Source organism: Medicago sativa, chromosome 4, assembly GCF_051527215.1.
Source record: "Medicago sativa cultivar Bolivia chromosome 4, Bolivia_mono, whole genome shotgun sequence".
Lineage (NCBI taxonomy): Eukaryota > Viridiplantae > Streptophyta > Magnoliopsida > Fabales > Fabaceae > Medicago > Medicago sativa.
Genome location: NC_140752.1, coordinates 64,909,128 through 64,929,680, shown reverse-complemented (window position 1 = coordinate 64,929,680; position 20,553 = coordinate 64,909,128). Strand labels below are relative to the sequence as shown.

Genomic DNA, 20,553 nt, shown 5'->3' with positions numbered 1-20,553 from the left:
CTAATAGTTATTTATGTTGATTCCTAAGAACTTAAGGCTGCATCACTTATAAGGTATTGGTTTCATGAACAGAATAACTGGAAATTTGGAAGACTTATTTATCTTACTTTTATGAGATCACTATATAACCATAAAGAACTTGCCGATACAATTCAATTATTTAATGTTGGAGTTGTGTTGCTTGCTCGAATATCCTCCATGCCTCGTGGTGTTATCTCAGTGCACAGGGAGCCAATGCGTTTTTCTCAAATGGCTAATATTAATTTTTCTAACTTGTTAGTTAGAAAATGTCATTCGAATTTCAAAGGTTTGGGTTAGCAGTCTTGCACGTACCGTGGCTGGAACGGTTGAATGTGCAACCAGTATAGACTCTATACTGAAAAGTTTATTGAACAACATCGCTATTGTGTGGTTGGTATAATTACCTTATTGCGTGTATGCACTAGCTCATATCATGAATCATGATACATAAGCATCACGATTCTATAGGTCAGTCCCAATAATGATGATTTCCTATATTCTTTGCATTTGTAATGACCAGTTCACATTCACACTTCACAGTTCTTCCATCTCTTGTCCATAGGACCAATAAAAATCAAACCAGTTTGAGAAATGATGTTGCATACAGAAATGGGGAGCTCTTAAATACGACTGATAGAAGTTCTGTTCTCAGGATCCCGTTAACCGGAACTGCATAATGTCCAAGCCTAATCAGTTCAAGATACTCCATAAATTTTGAGATTTTGTAATTAAATATCAGATTGATAGTTGTCAGCAAAAACAATAAAAAGTCTCTGAAATTGCACTATCATATTAATCGAGTCCCCTGCTTTAACAATATTTCGAAAGGATCTTAGGTTCGTCCAGGTACTATAATTACATTAAATTGCAATGATCATTGAAGCATCGCACTCACAGGCCATGGTGATCTTCAATTCCAGCAAGTCATTAAGCTTAGCTCTCACTGTGGATATCCAGAAGAACAGACAATTCCTCTTCCAAATCTGCTGCAATCGATTCATCATTTTGCTGCAGCCACAAACAGTTTCTATCAAGTAGTTAACAAAATAAGAAAAACCCATCTATTTACAGCCAAAATCAAGTTTACCGTTTGCTCCATCTCTTCTACACTTATCATTTCTCTTTGGTATAACCATCAAAGGAAAAGAAATAGTTTTTCCCGTTTCTTTCACTTTCTTCCTGGACTTCTTTTCAGTTCGATTGAGCTCACTTTGAGTAAAGTTCCCCCGAATTTTATTCCTGCATCCATTAAATAAATAATTAGAATATGATCAGCCTGCACAGTCTACTGGATATCAAGCCAAAAGCCTAGCAACACTATTGCATCACACGAATTTAATATAAAGAAACAAGACCCAGGTCAATAAATAAATGATATATGGTACCTGAATATCCAGTCAAGAGCAAATATTTCCACTATCATGCAACAAAACTCTATGGCAATGCTTTCATGTATAGGTTTATACTCTCTACCAACAACCACTGTAAATAGGGCTGGCACATCAACCAACCCAAACCTATCTTCCTCAATTTTGACAAACTTAGCCGTAGTACTGTTATCATTTATTGATGTATAACCAATGTATAATAACTCCATTACCAAAGGAGATGTCACAATACCATCTACAAAAAAGTGATTCACCAAGGCTTCCTGAATTACAACTTGTTCTTCCCAAAACATTTGGTCCTTCGAAATTTGGTCACTTTCATTCACGAAAGTACAGAATCTGCAAATATTGAAAAATCATGTTAGTTAAATAGCAAACAAAAAATTTGAGGGTGTGACGCCCGTTTTTTTTGTTGAATAACAAAACATGGGTTTCAAAATTTCATTTCTCATAAATTAAGAGTATCCCTTTTAAATTCACAACATTTGTACAACATAGATAGACTCCTACAAAAGCATCAAATACAAACTTAGACTCCTACAAAGTTTGTACAACATTTGTACTGTTGAAACTGAATTACTTGGCTATATTGTTCCTATCCTGTAGTTAATTATTCCTATTTCTAAGGAAGTGCTAGTGAAATTGACTTAGTCCTTCCACAATTCACGTTTTAGTTAGTGGAGTCATTTTATTTAGTGGTTTTCATCTCTCCGTAAGGATATTAAAGACATCTCTTGTGCACTCAAATAATACTGATAAATTCCCTTATGTTTTACTCTTACATGTACATAGTACATCATGGTATGCACATACAAAAAAGACCTTTGGATTTTCTTATATCTAATATTTAGCTTCCCAACATATATTCTTTAAACTTACCAAGTTTCAATCCTTTAGGAAAATCATAACTTAATCACACAATTCGTCATTTTCTAGGTCCCATGACTACATACTTATGAACTTCATCACAATTACACTACACAAGTTCACTAGAATCAATAAAATTAGTACGAGATCAAGGATAACCGTCTAATAGTAAGATTACACACAATTTGATATGCCCTTGGAAGTATCCTTGACACATGTGTATAAGAGACGGGGTAAAATGGGAAGCAAAGAAGAGAAAGAAGACATTGCTATTGCCACCATAATTTGTTATATTGTTTTGTTACTATTATTTTGGCATTTAGAGCTCAACCTGGGGAGAGTATGCTAATGATGAATATCTAATTAACCAAGACATTGCTTCAAAAACAAAACAAAAAAAAAAGAAGGAAAAAAAAAACCGAATCAACTAAGACATGCTAAACATAGAATAGCATATGTTCATAATATTTATTGTTTTTTGCTTACGGGGGCTAATGACGAGATGCTTACTCGTTCCACCATATATTAGTAAAATTCAAATGGTAAAACCATACACATCTATTAATTAAGTTTGTGACTCTTTTGTCAACTCCATAATAATAAATAAAAATATCATTTTCAACTTACTCGTAGAAAAAAAGTAAAAAATACCTTTTCCACTTATTTTCATCGTCAATCAGGTTCTTCAAGTTATCTATTGTCTTCTTAAAAAAACTAGAACAAATCATGTTCACAAAATGCTTGTTGGTCAAAAGAAGCTCAGCTCGATACTTCTTTACAAGGAGAGGCTGGAAGACATCTAGTCTGTGCATTAAAAACAATGATACAATGAGTTGCATGGAATTCAGTGACACCCAATGCTTATAATTATTGGTCAATATAGTTAGTAATATGGTAAAAATTGTATGAGTATATTGACCAACAACAGTAGAATGAGATTGAGATTTCTAATGCATACATAAGGACTTACCCAAAGATCTGAATCTGCAATTCTACTTCAAGATTACCCTTAGGGTCAAGAAAACCTTCACCGGCATTCTCAAGATGAAATATATACCCCGGGTGAGCCTTAGAGACTGAGTGGAATCGATCTGAATAAACTCAAATGAAATAGTTATAGTTAGTATTAGTAATTTTTTTAAAAATACAACAACAACAACATTATTTAAAAACCTACCTGAATAATAAGTTAGCAGGGGGTCACTGCGGTGAATTATGGCTATTGTGTTCAGTGCATAAATTTTCATCCTTGGATTATTGTCTATGTCAGCAAGAAAATCAAATTGCAACGTTCCCTCAATCTCACGAGCTATGAAAGTCCTGTATTGGCATATCAATATTTACTTATATATCTTTACAATTATTCACTCTTGAATATATAAAATAGAAAAATTAAGAAAGTTGAACACCATTTATATTCTCCAACTTCAATGACTGCAGAATCCTCATATCGAGCAATCGGGTTTAGTATAAACAATTTTTTTATATATAGTTTTGACGCATCACAACCATCTTCTTCAACAATTTTGGATTCCACAATTTCCCGAATTCGATTACGAATATCTGAGAGAGAGGACAATAAGTATGAGTATCATCAAAAGGAGATTTTGTTGCTATGTTTAAAGAGATGCTTACAATTTTCGTCCTTCGCCTCCATCTTTCTTTCAAAATCAAAAAATTGTATGAAATTTTCTCCTTCCTGTTGAAACAAAACCCTATAATCTCATACCACCAATACAATATACATAAACACTATAACATGAAATTGATTAATAGAGATTATAATAAGATTAAGATTCAATTCAAGAGCTCAATACCTACCTATCTGTGTTTCTGCGTAGTATTAGGGTTTCGGTGGATTTATTTGTTTTATGGGAAATGCTGACCGTTGCCCGGGGCACTGGTTAAGGATACTAAAAAAGGAAATTATATATTAATTATTGCATTGAAAATTGCTTAATTAGCTTCCTTTTATGGTAAGAATTTTCTATTTTTTTTGTATGCTTAACCAGTATCCCGGAGGCACCGGTTAGCATGACCCTTGTTTTATAACTTGGAGTGGGCTATTTTTTATTAGTAAGTGCAGATAGCTTCTACTTTTTGCTATTGCTTTTCTCACCCTCCTTTCTTAAAAAAATGTTCCGACCAAATTGTTTTATAATGAAGTACAAGAGTGAAATAAGTTTATAATTTAATTTAAATGCTCAATTATTAGTTAAAATTGTAATGTCTTTCAACAATAACATCACATTTGTTATGCACTCAGATGATTGTAAAGTCACCAAATGTAGACAGAAAATTGTTTGAGAATTTGAATAAATAATGAATAACTAATTGGTCCAGAAGTACCATATTTTAGTTCAATTGAGATACAATAATGTACATTGCTAACTATTCATGTTATGATGATATATTATGTTACTTTGTTATATTGTAAATGCATGTTATTTGTGTGATGGTCATGATGAAATTTTAGCACTGCTTAAAGAAAGTCGAGAATATGTTTGGTTGAAGTGTATGATTAAAAACGTAGAAGAAACCTGCAGTTTGTCTTCTGAAAGATTGAATGAAACAATCATTTATGAATATGATATCATGTGCATCGCTCAATTGAAAGGAGGTGATCATAAGAATAAAAATACAATAATAGAGATATTATATCTTTAGTAGACTTTTGACCCTTGCGTCTACCAAAAGAACACAAAAGAACTTTTTTTGTTTTGTTTTGAAGAAGCTAAATTAGCCCACTCAAATTGGTACCGAAGAGAATCGAACCTGAGACCTTGAGGAGAAGCACACTCCCAAGTCCCAAGTCAATACCACCAGACCAACTCAGGTGGGTTAGAACACAAAAGAACTTAATAGAGATATAATAATATTAAGATAAAAATTGCCGTATTGTGCCTTTCAAAGATATTTTAAAAAAAAAATATGATATTGTCGTGGTGATTAACATTTATAAACAAATAGGAATTGGTACCGCTCAAAACTATGCACGAAATAATTCATATGACATTGTTGAAGGGATTTTAAGAGGGGTTTCTTCAAAATTTTAATCCTCTTTGCGGAAGAAATCTTATCGAAACGGATCTTGATTAAATCATTAATCACAAATCAAACACATACTTAAACAATTTAAGGATTCATGTGTTTACCTCTTGAAGAGCAGAATTGTTTTTGATCACGAGCAAAGCAAAGTAGCGATGCCTCTACTTAGTCCACACGAACAGAACTTCTCCGATGACCGGTGCTAGCCAATTCCAACGGAGATTCAGAGAGAAGAAGGTTTAGAGAGTGGCGGCTATGGTTTCACAACTTTTGTGAATTAGGTTAAGCACTCACAAAAGTTAGTAATGCTTCAACACAAGGGTTCTATTTATAGAATCACTTGTGTGGTCAGCAAGACAAGCACTTAAGTACACCGTACCTTACGGTGGACCGCGTTTCTCTATTTGGTTTCATAATTTTGATATTTGCCATAATTATTCTGTTTCTACTGGGAGTTCTTGCCGTGTTTATGCATATCTACAATTTGTTTTATCATGATCCCGGAGGTATGTGCTACCCACATCATGCTTTGGCTGCATTTAATTCCATGCAATATTTTATGGCTGAGCACAATGGAATATTTATTTATGTTGATTCCTAAGAAAACTTGAGGCTGCATCACTTACAAGGTATTAGTTTCATGAAGAGAATAACTGGAGATTTGGAAGACTTAGTTGTAGAGTTTTATTGCTTGCTCTAATATCCTCCATGCCCCGTGTTATCTCAGCGCACGGGGAGCCAATGCGTTTTTCTCATATGGCTAAGATACATAAGCTATTCAATAAATCAAGTTATTTGCTTATAATAGTGACCGAATTGAGCATTATTTATGTTTGTGACCAAGCAAGTTTAGCTCAACTTGCCGAGACAATTCACCTAATTGATGTTGGGAGTTGGGTTGGAGTTGTATTGCTTGCTCTAATATCCTCCATGCCTAGTGATGTTAAAGCAGAGCACGGTTAATTACACCTTTTTCCAACCTGTTAATTTAGAAAATGTCATTCAAAATTTAAAGGCTTGGGTAAACAACCTTGCATGTACAATGGCTGGAGCGGTTGAATGTGCAAGAGGTCATTGATCAGAACTCTTTCAATTTTTTTCCACTCATCGTTACATCATATGTAGTTGTTTTAATATTGGGTCATAACAAAAAACTTGGGGAATGTTGAGGAAATTAATGGCCAGATCAAGGTAGAATTGATTAAAAGCAATCTGTGTGTTTTTGGAATTGGGAGACATGGGATCCCGATGGACAATTGAATATGTCTATGACAACTAGATCTTCATTCAAACAATAAGACCCAATAAAACTTGATTCATTCAACTGTTAAGTTTTACAACCTCCAGGACAAGATTACTCTTGGAGAGATAGGATCGCTAAGGCTAGAAGAATAAAGACTCTTCTAATTTATTCAAGGGAATTGTTTAGGCATATTCTGGAAGTTTGTTGATTAGTGTCTATTGTGTGGTTGGTATAACTATCTTATTGGGTCGTAACATATAATAAAAAATGATAGAGAATAGAGATGATGAAGAGGTGAATGAGAGGATGAGATGGAGAAGATTCAGAACCATCAAGACAATTATTTCTAATATGACTTCAAAAACCACAAGCTGTTTCCATCGTGTCCTTGAAGACCAGCATGGAAATTTATGCGAATAAAAATAAGGTCAGCATAAGTTATGCAAAACGTTAGTAGCTTCTTACATCATGACATATAAGCAAAACCTTTCTATAGGTCAGTCCCAATAATGATGATTTCCTATATTCTTTGCGTTTGTGATGACCACAATTCACAAAGCATAAAAAAAAAAAAAAAAAAAAAAAAAACTATTGACTTCAACTAGTACATATCTGATAGTGCTATTCCAAGCACATCCTGCACAACAAAAGTAAAGCTACCAGTTCTGCCATCTCTTATCCAAAGTACCAATAAAAATGGAACAAATTTGAGGAATGATGTTGCATACAGAAATGGGGAGTTTAAATTCACACTTAAATATTAAATAGGATTAATAGAACTTCTCAGGTCCGTCAACTAAAACTGCATATTGTCCAAGCCTAACCAGTTCAAGATAACAAAATCTGAGATTTTGAAATGCAATAGCAGATTGATAGTTGTCAACAATAGCAATAAAGGTTCTCTGAAATCGTAGGATTGTATCGAACCAGTCCCCTACATTAACAATATTTCAAAAGGATCCCTCAAATTGCAAAATGTTAATGAGATTCGTCCCTCTGTTTGTAAGGACTACAATTACATTAAATAAATTGGCAATCATGGGATGCATTTGCAACTAAATAATTACATTCAGAGGTGCATTTCATAACAGACCTAGAGAGAAGGACAGACCTAATTAATATATTGCAATTCTGATGATCATTCGAGCTGAACATGTGAACACAACCTAAGCCCTCCAAGCAAAGTAAGGTCATAAAGCGAATTTTGACTATACAAAAAATATCCACTGCAAAGCATCCAAGTTAATCTATTCTTTTGTTGAAACTCTGAAGATGATAACAAAGATCGATCCTACTGATTCGTCAATCATCGCATAACAGAAGCAAATAATCCTATTAATGGAAGGGAAGAAGACAGCCAAAGATGAGTGTTTGCTTTCATTAAATTATGTTTTTCCACGTCAAAGGGAAGATAGAATGGTTACATCAAATATGGGGAAGCTAATAACATGTAGAAGAGGTGATGAATCTCCAAAAAGTAGAAAGTAGAAGTGAGTCTAGCAATGACCACCATGGATCTACTGGACATTTAAATCCATACTTGAGACGCAAAGTGTCTAATACAATATCATTCAACACTTACATTATCAACGACCATATTGAAATATTTAGTGTTCCTTACATCAGCACAGTCTGTTGTTGATAGCAAAAAAACTCTTCAAAGCTAACAGCATTGGTTTACCATTCATGGCTATCCCTATTCATTCATATGACCAAATATTTGGGATTCTCTTTTGGGTCTTGTTAACAAGAACTAAGAGCATCTTCAATGCATGTTCTAAATATGGTTCTTAAAAATAATAACGAATTTTTATGGTAAAGTATCTGTCACATATAAGAACAATATCCATCCCTAATCTCTATACATTTTTCTGATACATGCACATGGCTACTGTTATATCTCTGATCTCTACCCCCCACCTGTGTTTTTCTCTTGCGTATAAAGAAGATTATGTTCTGTGTATATACACCTGCAACAACCTGATTCCTACTAGAAAATGTTATAAATTCTCAGCATAGTGTTACATTATAAGAGCCGCAAAAACTCAGGATCTTTCCGAAACATAAACTTTTCCAAAACTTGAACCTTATTTAGAACATGCAACTAATTAACATTATGATGCCAAAAATATTACACCAATTTGAGTTTTGCAATCAAAGATTCAAAAGTTGCTCGGGATACACTCTAATTGTACGTGTAGAATGAGATATACTTCTGAGTTCTGAGACAACAATGTAGCATGCAGTGCAAACCAAGTTTTGACAAGGCATACTCACAATACTACCATAGCAAGCTATATAGCACAAGTTTAAACATAAAGTCCAGCCCAAACATATTTCCTTTTGAATATGATGCAATTCACCAAAACTTATCATTCATTTAATCACCTGTAAATGTTATTCCAAGCACATCCTACACAACATATATGACAGTAAATGCTATTCCGAGCACATCCTACACAACAAAAGTAAAACTACCACCTTGCAGTTCTGCCATCTCTTGTCCATAGGACCAATAAAAATCAAACCAGTTTGAGGAATGATGTTGCCTACAGAAATGGAGATCCCTTAAATAGGACTAAAAGAAGTTCTGTTCTCAGATCCCGTTAACCAGAACTACATAATGTCCAAGCCTAATCAGTTCAAGATACTCCATAAACTTTGAGATTTTGTAATTAAATATCAGATTGATAGTTGTCAGCAAAAACAATAAAAGTCTCTGAAATTGCACTATCATATCAATCGAGTCCCCTGCTTTAAAAATATTTCAAACGGATCTTAGGTTCGTCCAGGGACTATAATTACATAAAATTGCCAACGATGGGATGCATTTGGAACTAAATAATTACATTCAGAGATGCATTTGATAACAAACCTAGAGAGAAGGACAAACCTAATTAATTAATATATTGCAATTCTGATGATCATTTTAGAATATTGATAATGTGGAATACTATATTAACACAATCCTAAAATTTCAGTAACTAAATTTAGATATTTACTCAAAAGCAAATCATTCTAGATGAATGTGTGAACACAACCTAAATGATCTCCAGCCCTCCAGGCAATGTAAAGGTCATTAAGCGAAGTTTGATGATACAAAAATAATCCACTCCAAAGCATCCAAGTTAATCTATTCTTTTGTTGAAATTCTGAAGATGATAACAAAGATGGAAACCACTGATTTGTCGATCATCACATATCAGAACAGATAGAAGAGCTGATGATCGTTGAAGTGAGCCTAGCAGTGACCACCACCTTGGATCTACCATACATTTACATCCATACTTGAGAAGCTAAGTGTCTGATACAATATCATCCAACACTTGCATTATCAATGACCATATTGAAATATTTACTGTTCCTTACATCAGCACAGTTTGTTTGTTAATAGCAAATAACTCTTCAAAGCTAACAGCACTGGTTTACCATTTATGGTTATCTCCCTAGACCCTTATTCATTCATATGACCAAATCTTTTGGTATTCTCTTTTGGGTCTTGTTAACGAGTGCCCTAAGAGCATCTCCAATGCATGTTCTGAATATGGTTCTTAAATATAATAACGAATTTTTATGTGCCACATGTAAGAACAATATCCCTAATCTCTATACATGGTTCTGATACATGCCCTCCATATTATTCTCTTGCATATAAAGAAGATTATGTTTTGTAAATATATACTCCTGCAACAACCTAAATCCTACTAGAAAATGCTCTAAATTCTCAGCATCAGTGTGTTACATTCTAAGAGCCGCAAAAGCTCAGGTTCCATAAATTAAACCTTATTTAGAAGATAACTAATTTACATTATGATACAAAAAAATTACATCAATTTGAGTTATGCAATCAAAGATCAAAAGTTGTTCAGGACCCACTATAATTGTATGTGCAGAATGATATAAACTTCTGAGACTACAATGTAACAGGCAATGCTTACAGAACAAACCAATTATTTTAACAAGGCATACTCACAATACTACAATAGTAAGCTATATAGCACAAGTATAAACCTAAATTCCAGCACAAACATATTTCCTTTCTGAATATAATGCAATTCACCTGTAAATATTTATTTATTAAGAAAAATAATGCATTACAACTACAAGACAAATAGTAAGTAGCCTCATAAACAATCAAAATTTGTATAATCTCTCTTTCCATTATCGGATTCTCGTTAGCAATGTGTTCCTCCTAATCATTATTACAAAAAATTCTCAACCTATACTCAAACAATATCATTGTAATATAGTCCTCAATAAAATTAAAATTGTACCATAAATCTACGCGGCATTGTTGGGTTTCTCCTCAGGTTTCTCCTCGGGCACACCCTTAGTTTCCTCAAGAATCTTCTTATTCTTCTCAATAGCAGCGGCTACTTCTTTCGGCATATACTTCTCATCATGCTTAGCAAGAACTTCAGTAGCCGAAAAATAATACTCGCCACTCCTCGCCTTCGCGGCCACATTCTTCACCGAACTTTCCTTCTTAATCTCATCGGTAAACGGTTTCACAAACCCTTCAGCAACAACAGAATGTCCTTCCCTAAACAAATCAGGCAAAGAGCCGTTGTACCGAACCACAATATCGGTAATCAAATCGGTTACAACGAATTCTGTATCCGGTGAATTCGCGGGATATACGATACTTCCTTCAAGAACTAAACCACCTAATCGGAATTTTGATTTTGTAGGATTGGCTTTGAATTTTTCTATTACTTCGGTTGGTGTAACGTAGAAAACTAATTGATCTTGGAAGTTGTTGAGAACAACGACGATGAAACCGGCGAAGGTGGCGAAGGCTAAGCCGTAGGTCCAGAGACGGCGAGCTTGGAGCTGACGAGCGCGTTCGGCGATGTCGATGTTTTTTTTGGGGCGGGTGAGGGGTTGGCGGCGGGAGGTTGAGAGGAAGCGGTGGAGGGAGAAGGAGGGGAGGTTTATGGAAGTGGAAGTGGAAGTGGGGGTGCAGAAAGAAGAGAAGAGTGATGGGGAGGGTTTGAAGGGGGGTGCGCGGAGAAGGGGGGTGAAGAGGGAGGTGGTGCGGAGGAGATTGGATCTGAATCTGAGGGCGAGGGAAGTTGCCATTGGGGTTTGAATTGGAAGAGAGAGGTTGGTTGGGTTTAGGGTTTTAAATTTTTAATTAATCAGGCTACGCCGCCATTACTGAACACAGGTTGGAACTGGGAAGGTTCGATTTGAACATCATTTCATGTGAATGAATGGAGAAAAAGAGATGGAATAAAGACGGGTCAAATAAAATAATTATTTTTGTTTTTTTTTTACACGAAAAATAATTATTTTTGTTAAAATTTAAAAAGAAAAAAATATTGTGTAAAAATAAAGTTTTATATGATACAGCAGATGGAGCACATGGATCATCCAGACCTGAAATATTATCATTAACATGTGCGCGCGCGTGTGCGTGTGCGTGTGTGTGAGAGAGATGTTTGGTATAGTAATAATAGTGTCATGATTGTATAGTAGGGTGATATTTTTTTTTAAATCGTCTGGATTATACGATTTGGACGATACCAATGCATAACTGTTCTATGTGAAATACATGATAACGCAATTAAGTTGTAGTCTTGGATTGTGCATTGTCACAAGGAGAAGTTCATCCTCCCATCAAACAACCAAACTTCCAACTTAAATATAGCCAAAACACTATCTACGAAAAAAAATACAAATGAAATGTTTACTAACATCTCTTTAATCAAATGACACGACATAACATCTCTTCCCACCTTGATCGAAACCTTTGCTATGATGTCATTTGGTGGAAAAACAACAAGAGAAAATCTCCACAAAAGGAGCAAAAACAAAAACTATTCAATAAAATTTATTACTCAGCTCGCAATTTTTACAAAGAAAAAATTACAAACTCTCACACAATTGCAATTTTTATAAAGACAAAATTGCAAACCTTTCAATCACAGTTTTTTGAACAAAATTGCAAACTCTCTCAAAAATAAATAGAGAACTGTCCATACACTCAAAAGACTAAAGATGTTGCGGTGAATAAAACTCTATGTATATTACCACCATATTTATAATAACTCTACCTCTCTTTTCTTCAAACTACTCAATCTAAGACTTGGATGAGTATCCCTTTTAACACAACACAATTTACACAACTTTGTTAAAGAAAAACTATGTATTCGAAATCAATTGGTTTTTGGGTACAAATTCGACATCAAATTTCTGATATAACAAAATATTTCACTTTAAAATGGTTATAAAACATTTAAAAAGGGTTCTTTAGATTGATTTGAGTAGTTTTAAAAACATTCATTACGTCAAATGACCTGCTGATACGTTAAAGAGAAATGACATGACATGCTGAAGGTCTAAACATACCAAAACTATATAACTTTACATTGAACTATTGTGCGGTGGGACGTGCACCAACGCACTCATATAGCACGCCAATATATATGCTAGGAACAAAATATAACAAAACAAACTTCATCGAATCCTACCTAATACTATTTGAATATATAATTAATAAATAAAATTTCCTTAGGGGGCTATAAATAAAATATTTAAAAACATATTGATAATATTTCAAAAAGAAAAGTATTTTAATAAAAAAATATTGATATAAGTATATGGTAGGTCATGTTTTGTAAGCACACTCTTTTGTAATTGCTAAGACATCTGATATGTTGTGACACAGATGCAAATTTCTAATTTCTTACTTCTCAACATTTAAAATGTAAATTTCACAACCTAACTCTTAATAGAGTAATGATATTTTGACAACCATTTGATAACAACTTTTTTGACAACCTTACTTCTCTTTCTTCTCATTGGTCAAAAACAATAGAGAGAGAAAAAGGAAGAGAGAGGATAAATACATCATGTGAGTATGAGAGAGAAAGTAGTATTAAAGTTGTCATAAAATGGTTGTACAAATATCATTTCTCCTCTTAATATTCAAACAAATAAAAATTGTCCTTATGAGCTTAGCTCAGTTGGTATGGACAATGCATAAAAAAATATGCTAGGTCAGAGATTCCAACCTCGATCACCACAAAAAAAAACAAAAAAATTAAAGTGCAAGGTAAGTGTGAGATTGAGGTTGAGAAGAACCGAAGGTGACACGAGAAAGTGGAGAAAAAAGTTCTTTTCGTGGACCAATGACACAATTCATCTCTTTCTTTAATGTGTGCATGTTTCACTGTGGGATATTCAAATTCCCTAACCTTTCCTCCCATCGTGGTCTTACATTAAAAAAACAATAACCGTGAATGAAAAACTGTATATATACACATGTTGTGAATGATGGATCCAAGCATAGTTCCATAATCAAATTCCTTTCCCAAAAATTTATTTCAATTTTTCCCTTGCATTCTCATCCTCATGGATTCTCAATTCTTGCTAGGTATCGCCCTTTCATCCATTGGTGGTTTAAGCACTTCAATTGGTACGTGTATTTTTCCCTTGCTTAAAAAAAGAATACGTAGTCACTCACATTAATATTGGTAATGGACAATGGGGGCTGCAAATTAGTATAAGTTTATTTTTTAAGTGTTTATTTTTTCACTCGTTCATACATGTTTCAGATTATATAATCTAAAATGTTGAAGGACGTTGGATAATGTTTTTAATGTGTTTTTACTCCTTTTAGAATATATAACCTGAATTATTGTAGAAACTCTCTTGTTTTTTTACGAATTAATGGGACACAAAGCCAAAGAAACACATTAGAAGGCGGAAACATAAAAACAACCAAGGCAATGTTTGGCTTAGCGGTGACTTCAATATTCTCACGTCCCAATGTTGTTTAAAAGTGAAAAATAGAATCTCCAATTTGGAGCTTTGGGCAAAACGCACGTTGGGTGTGGTACCCCACCGTGAAAACAAACTCGCTATAAGGACTTGGGATAATAAGACCACGTTTAGCAACAATCCTAATAACTTAAGCGACAAGAAACAATTTATATATGCAAGTGAAAACAAATAAAGAATAATATTTTCATGAATAAAAAGTGTAGGAAAAAAATAACAAGCATATACAGTAAAATGTAATATGTGAAATGACATGTTAAAAAGGGAAGTAGATTTGGAGAAATATAACCGTTAAAAAATGAGGAAGGGAACATCCAAATTTAGGCCACTGTGGAAAAGTGTCTCATAATTTATGGTGGATTAATATTTGAAAATCATTTAAAACTATAACAACTATCAATATTGTTAGGTAAGTAGAAGACTTATATATTACATACACTCACGACTAAGATGATGATCCAATGAAAGAAAATAGACTTCATTGCACTTTTGATCATCATATTCGATCATGCTCATGAAAATATCCTCCTTTTTAAATTGAACTCTTGGACTTTCAATTATCATATATGTTGCAATTTCGGTCTGAAAGTAGGTTTTATATATAAAAAATGTGATTTATTGCCCCAATTTCGAAACTCTAGAGAAAAAAAAATTGCTCACTAGCCCTTGGATTGCTAACAGACACCTAGAAATTTCAAAATTCCCCCCTTCGTTTCCTAACTCCCTATCGCTCTATTACGTGATTGTATCAACGCTAAGAACATGAAGTACTCTGAACTTTTTTTAAAAATTGATGATGTAGATCGTCATCAAAGTTTTAACCATTTTTCAAGTGTCGGGCTATGTAGTGTCGACTATGCTGAGTTTAAGTAATACTTTCAACATCAAAATGCCAATATCAAATACGACGGTTTTTTATTTTTTTGTATATTTTTTAAACACCTAAGTCGTAGAAAATAAAAAGTAAGAGAAATAGTTGATTAAGTTTACATTATCTATATTTTGATGTTCAAATGATATGGTTGATTGAGATTTATATATAGCTATAGTTAAGCTAAAGTTTCTCAATATGTAACAGGTGCACTTTTTGTAATTATGAGTCAAGCTCCAAGTTTGAAGATGCTTGGACTATTACAGGTGCTCGCAGTCTTCTATCTATCTATTCTAATTAAAGTCTTATGCTAATATGACACGGGACTATGAAGTACGGACACTCTTCGAGTTAGGTGTGACCCTGACACGACACCTTTGATTACACCGGATTATGTCATTTTTTCAAATTATTATCTATGTCGGTGTCCATGTCGTGTCCGGTGTCCACGTCTGTCCGTGTTTCATAGGCACGAGATCTTTAATAATTCAAACCAAATATTTTATCAATATTATCTGTTTTGAGATTGCATAGGTTCATTTTTAATCTTTTCTAACTTCACCTTTTATGAAATGTGAAATAAAGGGTTTTGCTGCTGGTTTGATGCTGAGCATATCATTCTTTGATCTTGCTCATAATGCCATAAACACACTTGGTTTCCTCAGAGGCAATCTTTGGGTAAAGCCTTTCTCTTCTCTTTACTTCTTCAGCATAATTTTAGTATTCTACATTGTTCTCTCATATTTATTCTAACCATGATGTTTTATTTTCTTGTTCATCTAGTTTTTTTCCGGTGTCATATTCTTTGCTATTGTTGTCAACTTTATACCAGAACCAACAGCACCTCCTCCTGATAAGAAGAGCAAAAAGGTTTTAATTAATTTAATTTTCTTGGCTATTATTTGGTATGTAGATATTAATTGTGATGTATAATTTTGTGACACGCTTGAAAATATTAAGGCTGGTAGTCAAGAAAACAAGAACACGATGAAAAAACGTCGCCGCCAGGTTTTATTCAGTGGAATTATTACAGCCATAGGTACGAGTACCTTCCATCAAAGGGTGGAGGAATTTACTTGATTCAGTATTAATTTCTTTAAGGTTAAATTTAAAATTTTCAATTTGGTTTTTTCCTAGGTATAAGTTTACATAATTTTCCAGAAGGAATGGCGGTGTATCTTGGATCCATGAAGGTATATACCTCTTCTTTCGGAAAAAAATTAAGGTGTTTACATTACATGTAACTAATGTTTATGTTGTTACATTAAATTGATGAATGTGTCACGTTTCTTTTAATAGGGTCTTCGTGTCGGTCTCAACCTTGCATTGGCCATTGCTCTGCACAATATCCCTGAGGTATAAATTTTGAAGCAGAAGCAGCTTAGACATGAGACTTTAATTTTATTTGATGCCATGTCTTAATATTTTAGTTTAATTTGGTTTGTTTTAATTGCACATTTTTAGTTTCAGATAAAATTTGTAATGTTTTCTCTGCTTTCCAGGGTGTTGCTGTTGCACTTCCTGTTTATTTTGCAACAGAGAGGTAAAAACCTTAATGGGGTTTTGTTGCTTTTATTTTGGTTTAATAGAAAGAGATATAGTAAAGTAAAATAGAATGAAATCATAAATTTTTTCATTATTTGGATTTGTATTATTAAAAAGAAATTAAAGGGTATGCACTTCAAACGGTTTTATATTGATATACAATGAGAATCCATTATTTTGGGACATCACTTCACTTTCGAAATTCATAGTGTGACATAGAAAGGAGATGGCTTCTTATCAGAAGTCGGTGTAAATTTGTTTTACATCGACAATATATAGTCCATCAAACTCTTGAAAATACGATATTTTTTATACGATAAGCCAATTATATTACTCGAGTTGTAACTTTTTTATTTTATTTGTGCGATGTGTCATAGTAAATGGCAGGCATTCAAATTGGCATCTCTTTCTGGCTTGGCTGAGCCCCTAGGGGTTATTATTGTAGGTAATATCGTCTGCTTTTGCTGCTTTGTACCATATTAATGCATCTTTGGTTTGACGGAGAGATTAACAAAATTACAATGACAAAGTGGCTTCGTGATTTTGTTGAAGCTTCAAAGAATAGTTGTTGTCACATGATTTTCTCAAACTTATTGCAGTTACAAATATCCTCTTATCAATTTTACTTTAGTAGAAACCGAAAGTAAGAATAAGAAGAAACTAGGAATAATAACAGTTTGATTAGGAGTTAGGACATGCTTAATTAATAGGCTAACACACCTAGCACATTGAATCACTTTTCCTTCTCAACTATAGATAAATATTTTGATGACTTTGAATATGTGTAAGATGGTAAAGTTGAACTTACTGAGATAATTTCTTTCTTTTTATGTAGCATGTCTGTTCCCTACTAGTCTAAATCCTGAGATTCTTGAGGGATTGTTGGCATCAGGTTTGAATTGCTCAATAATTTTATTTTATTTTGGCACTTTGTATTGCAATGTATATTTGTTGATTATTCTGTTATAATTACAGTTGGTGGTGTTATGGCTTTTCTGACCCTTCATGAAATGCTGCCATTGGCTTTTGAGTATGCTGGACAGAAAAAATCTGTTAAGGCTGTCTTCTGTGGGATGGCTTTCATGTCTGCAAGGTAACAAATCATTAAATCTTTTTCCAATTTATAAAAATCCATCTCAAAAGCAATGCTAGTACTCTTAGATTTTGCATGTTACTGGTAATTGTTAAAAGTCTCACATCGAACAAAAGATGACCTATAAGTTCAGGCAATTCTCACCTCACAAGCCGGTTTTGTAGGGTTGTGTTAGACCCAACCACGATATCTAACATGGTATCAGAGCCTCCTCCAAAGATCTATTGGACCACCTGCTATCAGGTTTCCGCTATCGGGTCACCCACCATCTATACAAACCAAACCCAATAGTGCTAGTCGTGAGAGGCGCAACCACGATTTTGTGGGATTGTGTTAGGCGCAACCACAATTTCTAACAGTAATTTTATTTATTATTAGTTGAGATTATTTACTTTATCTATAAAAGTGCATTGAACATTTTAGATGTACTGTATTTCAGTAATTGTATGAAACTATGAATATTGATTGGTGCAAATGGAAGAAACAAAAATGTAATGCAGCTAATTAAATTTATTAATTAGTGACATTTATATCTAAAATTTTAATCATCCTATATCCTATGGTCTTAAAACTAATTTACTATTGCTTGATGTGCAGCCTGTATTTTCTACGTATCAGCTTACCAGAGGACACTGGCTTATAGTTTGGTTTGCAGCCTGTAGAGGAAATTCAGGATACTATATCTTTTATGAATGAAATGTATGCCATATACTTCCATCACAGACTGTCTTCTGCAGCAAGATTCCTTCAGAATGAGACTGGAAAACTTCCAATGACAATATTATGCAACTATCAGTAGAGGATATTGCATAGGAATGTAGGATATGTTTCACCTATGGCCCCATTTCATAAAATGTACAAGGAATAGGAGAAAGAAAAAAAAAACTATTGCAGTTCGGTTTCTTTATAAATTTCACAATTTGGGACTTTTGAAACTTAAAGGACCACTTTGGGAAAAACGAAAAACTTAAAGGACCTTTAGATGCATTTGACCATTTATTTATGACATAGAGAACAAGTAAAATAATCTTAAACAGCATACATATTATCATCAGCCTCTTCTTGAGCTTAACATTGCCAAAGGTATGCATCTTTGTAGAACTTCAATGTTCTCTGCACTTTGGTCAAATAAACCTCCACAAAGAGACTTGCATATTTCCCATGTTCCTATTGCAAAGCATTTCTATCAACCTTCACCTTCCTCCTATTCCTATTGCAGTATATGTTTCATGAAGCCAACCAGGTGACGTATGCATTTGTCAAACATTGTTTAAGTTTGATTTTTTTAACGACAACATTTATTAATAATCAAGTCTCTGTATAAGACGAACAAAGACCGGCAAGACATAAAACAAAAAATAAAAATGGCACCGCATATACATGGAACCGAGGGCTATCACCAAATACCAATACAAAAAACTAATCACCAACACCAAATTGAACATGTAATTTCCACAAAACAGTAGACACCAAAACTTGAGCCAATCTCCAATCTCCATGGCGAATTACCACTTAAAAACGAGATCCGAACACCTCCAAGTAACCAACAAACCTACCAAAATCCCAATTACAACACTTGACATTCTCTTCCACAGCTGAGCCCAAAAAGCACCCGAAAGACACTTATTCCAACACTAGTTTGAATTACACCACCAAAATGACCCTCAGCCTGTGGAGAATACACCAGACACGTTCCAGAAATTGACACTGGAATTTGACGTCCGATCTTAAAGCAAAAGTGATCGGTCCACCATACTCCGTAAACAAATCCCCATGGCACTCCTCAAAACTCCCAGCGCATCGGAGAATACATCAAACCCGTCCAAGAGCTTGAAACTAAAAATAAACATTGATTCTTGATCTCGAATCAAAAGCGATCAGCCCACGATAATACAGAAGACAAAAACCTCAAGCAGTCGACAAAGCGGCAGTGCAAATAAAACCAATTCGGAGAAGAGCCCAGCTCAAAGACAACCCAAAATCAACCACAGACCAATCGAAAACAACACCAAAACTGCAAGAGCTAGCGACAACAAAGATAGACACATATGAGAGATCACCACGAACAGGTAGCACAAGAAAAATAAAGCAAACCCCCAAAAGCATAAACAAACCACGAGCTCGTCAACATCATCACCACAACTAAAACTCCCTACCACACACTAAAACACCACCAACATTTCAACTCCCAACTCGTCCCAACATCACCAACAACACCTTGTGACACCAACGCCAACCCCAACACCCTATCTCGAAATAGGAATGCTCAAAACTTGGTCAAATCCCTCACAATGCAAAAACGTCAAGGATCCCAAAGAAAAACCATCCATAACCACCACAAAAAAAAAAACCACTAACCACCACCAAAAACCACCATGAGCACCACGACAAAAATTTGCACCATCACCACCATGAAAACAACCATTAAGCACCATAAACCAACATTAATCAACACAAAAAACCACCACTGACCACCACAAGCACCACCTCAAAAACCAGCACCAACCCCACCATGAAAACCACCACTAACCACCGCAAAAAATCACCACTAACCACCACGAGCACCACTACAAAAAACCCAGCTCGAACGCCACCATTGAAACAACCCTTAACAACCATGAAGCACTGCAAATCAACACCATTTAAGTTTGTTGAGGGTAGTCAAATCACTAATGTGAAAAAACTATAA

At 34.3% G+C, this 20,553-nt stretch overlaps 3 protein-coding genes across 3 annotated transcripts; 1 reads left to right on the top strand and 2 right to left on the bottom strand.

The window, feature by feature from the left end:
* Positions 1-722: 722 nt before the first annotated feature.
* LOC146930759 (TNF receptor-associated factor homolog 1a-like) lies at positions 723-4,095 on the bottom strand. The gene is made up of 8 exons (XM_085702237.1): positions 3,912-4,095; positions 3,686-3,839; positions 3,454-3,596; positions 3,247-3,367; positions 2,928-3,080; positions 1,407-1,748; positions 1,109-1,260; positions 723-1,029 (listed from the first exon to the last, which is right to left on the bottom strand). The coding sequence occupies exons 1-8, from the start codon at positions 3,931-3,933 to the stop codon at positions 1,022-1,024; spliced, it is 1,095 nt and encodes a 364-aa protein (XP_085558363.1). The 5' UTR covers positions 3,934-4,095; the 3' UTR covers positions 723-1,021.
* Positions 4,096-10,622: 6,527 nt separating this feature from the next.
* On the bottom strand, positions 10,623-11,780 carry G1 (transmembrane protein G1P-related 1). The gene has a single exon (XM_085702236.1). It carries the CDS (start codon positions 11,647-11,649, stop codon positions 10,849-10,851), a length of 801 nt encoding a protein of 266 aa, XP_085558362.1. The 5' UTR covers positions 11,650-11,780; the 3' UTR covers positions 10,623-10,848.
* A 1,853-nt stretch (positions 11,781-13,633) lies between these two features.
* On the top strand, positions 13,634-18,933 carry LOC146930757 (zinc transporter ZTP29-like). The gene is made up of 12 exons (XM_085702235.1): positions 13,634-13,990; positions 15,434-15,492; positions 15,812-15,904; positions 16,010-16,096; positions 16,187-16,265; positions 16,364-16,419; positions 16,526-16,582; positions 16,729-16,769; positions 17,149-17,216; positions 17,607-17,663; positions 17,747-17,864; positions 18,462-18,933. The coding sequence occupies exons 1-12, from the start codon at positions 13,927-13,929 to the stop codon at positions 18,505-18,507; spliced, it is 825 nt and encodes a 274-aa protein (XP_085558361.1). The 5' UTR covers positions 13,634-13,926; the 3' UTR covers positions 18,508-18,933.
* Positions 18,934-20,553: the final 1,620 nt, after the last annotated feature.